General features: G+C 34.0%; 1 protein-coding gene across 1 annotated transcript; it reads left to right on the top strand.

Annotated features, from left to right (window-relative positions):
* The first annotated feature begins 1,923 nt into the window (after nucleotides 1–1,923).
* Nucleotides 1,924–3,113, top strand: LOC150086696 (RAB6A-GEF complex partner protein 2). The gene has a single exon (XM_090371264.1). It carries the CDS (start codon nucleotides 1,959–1,961, stop codon nucleotides 3,111–3,113), a length of 1,155 nt encoding a protein of 384 aa, XP_090227390.1. The 5' UTR covers nucleotides 1,924–1,958.
* Nucleotides 3,114–4,296: the final 1,183 nt, after the last annotated feature.

Below are 4,296 nucleotides of genomic sequence, written 5' to 3'. Positions count from 1 at the left end.
CGAGTTACCAAGAGAGTGAAAAAAATAAAAAATAATAATACCCTCGCCTAAAAACGACAAACTCCGCCACATCATGACAAAAGTCCATAAAAATTTCTTGCTCATTGATGAGATTTGAATTCAGCCCTAGGAAGGCAGTGATTGTAATCACTGTAATTACTCACAAAGACATACTTTTATGAGCGTTGTGCAACAGCCAGATTAGCATTAGTAGAGGCATATGATGCAAGTGCAAGAAAGCAAACTTATACAGCGTTAAGCAATAGGAAGAATCCCATCAGCGTTGAGATTTCTCAAACCATCCAAGGCCTTATACATCTAAATCAGATCATTTTCGCAGGTGCCTAGTTCGGAATTTTCAGAACTTAAGACTTTCGTGCCAACAACAACGCTTTGTTCTCCTCATCAATCTCGTTGCCCTTCTCTGTACTCGTTCCAGCAGCACATCCTTCCTAAAATGAGGCCTCCAGACCTGTATGCAGTACTGAAGGTGAGGCCTAACCATTGTCTTATACAGTGGGATAATCACCTCTCCTTATCCCTGCTAAGGAATGAACAAAATCAAACGATTTCTTAATATTGGGAATTCATTTGCTCCAGCGTTACCACACTCAAGGTACTGCAAAATGAAAAAGTTCTAAGGATGATCTTGCAGCCTGACATGCAATTCTCTGAGCAGTGCAGACCGGCTGCTAGGACAGCTCATGGAGTCTTCTCAGTGATATACAGTAATTTCCTTGTATGGACGAGGTAATTATTCCACTAGAAAAAAAAATAATAAATAAACTGCCATATTAGATCAGAAAAACAAGAGTTTCCTTGGGAGAGCTTGCTCTTCACGCCTGAGACCTTAACTTAGCAATGGAGTGAAAAGAGCCCATATACAGCACTGGTTTTGTTGTTGTCGTTGTAGGGTTTTTTTAGGAATCGGCGACTTTGACCATATTGCACCGCACAGACTATATTATGTCTGTAATTTTCGTGTTTTGCTGTGATCGATTTGACTGTTGGCTGGACGAAAAAAGCCCAAGTTTTCGCGAGAAAACCATGAGACCATTTCCTGTGACGGAAGTAACTCAGCCTTGTGAAAAGTGCACATAAGAATTCCTGACGACATTGACGGGATTCAAAGTCATGCCTTTAGCCTTTAGCACCCGGTGTGGACGGACCGCGACTAGAATCACTGTGCTCCCCACAAAAGCTGTGCTTTTTTCTATTAGCGAAAACTTTCACGTTTGAATTTTCTACGTCTAACACATTGGAAAAATTTGTGCTGCGCTATGACTTGTTTTCTGCCATTTCCCCTCTTACACATTTTTTTAAATTTTTTTATTATTTTTATTTATTTATTATTTATTTTTTTTGTTAATTGAAACTTTAGTGTTGTGATTTTAAATAAATAAACAAAATATCTTCATTTCTGAAAACATACGCACAAACGTAATTAAAAACATTAATATTTAATGCTTTTAAAATTTCTTAAACACTGAAGTAAATTTAGAGCAAAAGGCTCAGCTGTGTACAAGCGCAACACAACCTAAATACAATTTATTTTGCTTTTATATATTTCATTATATTAATACTAATGTTTCTTAAATTACTTTTTTAATAATTATTAACATTAACAATACATATTAATAATATTAATAACTAGTAAAATATTACAATAAATATTATACGTAAAATAACCTAAATTTTAATAAACACAGTAGTAATCGTGACATGCATTTGGATAACTAAAATCGCAATTCAGCAGAATTATCAGGCTAAATGGCCAACACAATTTCTCTACTAGAGGGCGCGGTAGTATAATAATGGCTGTGTGTTTATCTTTGTGACATCGATGTGTGTAATATCTTTTTTTGTTTTATTTATTTTTTCTGTTGTCGATATTCCCTTTCGGTAATGCAGTTTATAATACGTAAATTATATATATGTCTTTTTGAGCATATGAAATTATGATAGAAGTGTTAGCTAAACTGACTCGTGTTCCAGTATATTTGGCTGGAGAGACGGTTGAATGTTTGGTGACGTTTAGGAATCCACTACCTCATCCACAAACGCAGTCGCAGTCAAACACAGACGTAGAAGAAAATTTGGCTTGGGCTAGTGCACAGATCCATTGTCAGTGTTCAGTTGTTGATAGTATAGTCAAATTTCCTAGTTCTGTTTCTCAAGAAGAGCTTGCTACAGCGTCAAAAGATACTTCATTTATTCCATGTAGAGGCGAAAGAGGCCACGTAGTGTTTTCTACAAAACCAAAGATTTTATTTTGTGATCTGAGGCTACTTCCAGGGGAAAGTAAAACATTTATTTATAGAGAGAGTATCCCTACTGATGCACCCCCATCATACCGTGGGCAGGCAGTGAAATATGTTTATAAGATTACAGTTGGTACCCAAAGAGTAAATGCTGTGATCAAACTGTTGAAGATACCAATCAGGATTTTAATTCTTTGTGGTCTCTCAGAAAGCCTTCTTCATAGCGAAAGTGAAGAATTACAAGTTGCTCCAACAAATCCATTTCTTCAAAACCAACAGAAGCAATCTGCATTGGACATAGCATTGCAGCTATTAGAAACAGTTACAGCCAGAAGGAGTGCAAGTTACTATAATATTACAAATCAGCAGGGAAAAGTTGTGCGATTTTGCCTTCTGAAGACTGCTTATCGATTAGGTGAAGATATTGTTGGGGTATTTGACTTTTCTCAGTCAACAGTGCAGTGTGTGCAATTTTTAGTAACTCTGGTTAGTGATGAAGAACTTAAAGAACACTGTAGAATGCAAGAAAAACAGTCCATAGCTACTGTAACTTATAATAAATACCATGAGTTTTGTTTGCATTTAAGTCACACTCAGATGATACTTCCCATTCCCCTTTCAATCACACCTGCATTCTCAACAGACATTATATCATTAAAATGGAGGCTACATTTTGAATTTGTAACATGTTTCAATCCAAGAAGTTCTGCTGAAAAAAGTGTGTGGCAAGGACCATCTTCACTTGATGTCCAAACCATGGTGTGGGATTTGCCCATTACAATATATCCAACACATCCACTGCAGGTGTCTTATGGACTGCCATCCAAGCAAGAGCATGCCCTGACTATCTAATATTTTATGTCAGTATTTGTGTATTTGAGATAAATATATCCATTCTGTTTTTCACTTTTAATATAGAAAATTGTGAATTAAATGAATAAAATGGACAAATGTGACTTTTGAAACAAGTAACTACTCTCTCTCTCTCTTTTTATTATTATTTTTTTTTAATATTTGCATCTGTATTAATTGATAATTTAACTTGATTTTAAATTGCAAGAATAAATTTAATTAGACAGTATTTTTACAACAAAAGTACTGAATTTAAAAATATTGGAATCCTGAGAGATTTGGGCTCGCATCTCATTGTTTTAAATAAATACATATATATTTAAAATTATATTAATAAGTATTATTATTCTGTATATATAAATTTATATGGTCCAATGGGTCCTTAAAAAAGCATTACATAAGGAAACTAACTGAAGGATGACTAAAGGTACACTTGTATCTGTGTTATTAGCAATACTGGCAAATATACTACTCACCTGCATTGAATTTTAGGCTTGTCCGTTAGAGATCATATATACATGAAGGATAAAATGTCAGAAATAATTTAATGTTATTTTTGGTATTTAGTATTTATTCTCCATATCATTTCCAAAATACATGCCTAGAATTCAGTGTAACTGACCACCAATAAACTACCTTTACTAACATGTAGATGGTTGCCTTTATTTGTCCTTCAAAATATATACAGTTGTGAGGAAAAATAAATATTAAGAATAAACATTAAATGATATATAAAATTGGCAATGCATTGATATTGCTTTTTTTTTCTCTTCCTTTGTTATTTACAAATACAGTGAATATTTATTATCTTTATAATATCAATTAATTTTTCATTTTCAGCTTGTAATAAGCTGAACTTAATAGCTGAAATAGTGTATTGCATATTAATTTCAACATTACTGTATTTTTATTCTGAAGATCTTGGCTCGTGCTGTTTCATAAATAATTTTTATTTGCTTTCAAAGCTCTAAAAGGCTGTTTTATCTGAGGAATAGCTATTAGCAAATTTGAACTTAGCATCCAGTGACTTCACAATGTCACATATTCTATTTTCCTGGACAAAGTTTAAGAATACTTCCTGTTGAGATGAATGGAATGTTTAGGGTTTTTTCACACTCTGGAAGAGTTAGTCTCAGAGGAGGGCAACATAGTTCTTTTATCCTGGAAACTTGGGCTTTTCATC

This window comes from Mastigoproctus giganteus, chromosome 4, assembly GCF_048544385.1.
Source record: "Mastigoproctus giganteus isolate SK-2022 chromosome 4, ASM4854438v1, whole genome shotgun sequence".
Lineage (NCBI taxonomy): Eukaryota > Metazoa > Arthropoda > Arachnida > Uropygi > Thelyphonidae > Mastigoproctus > Mastigoproctus giganteus.
Note: the sequence above shows the minus strand (reverse complement) of the source record. Positions and strands in the feature narration are given on the sequence as shown.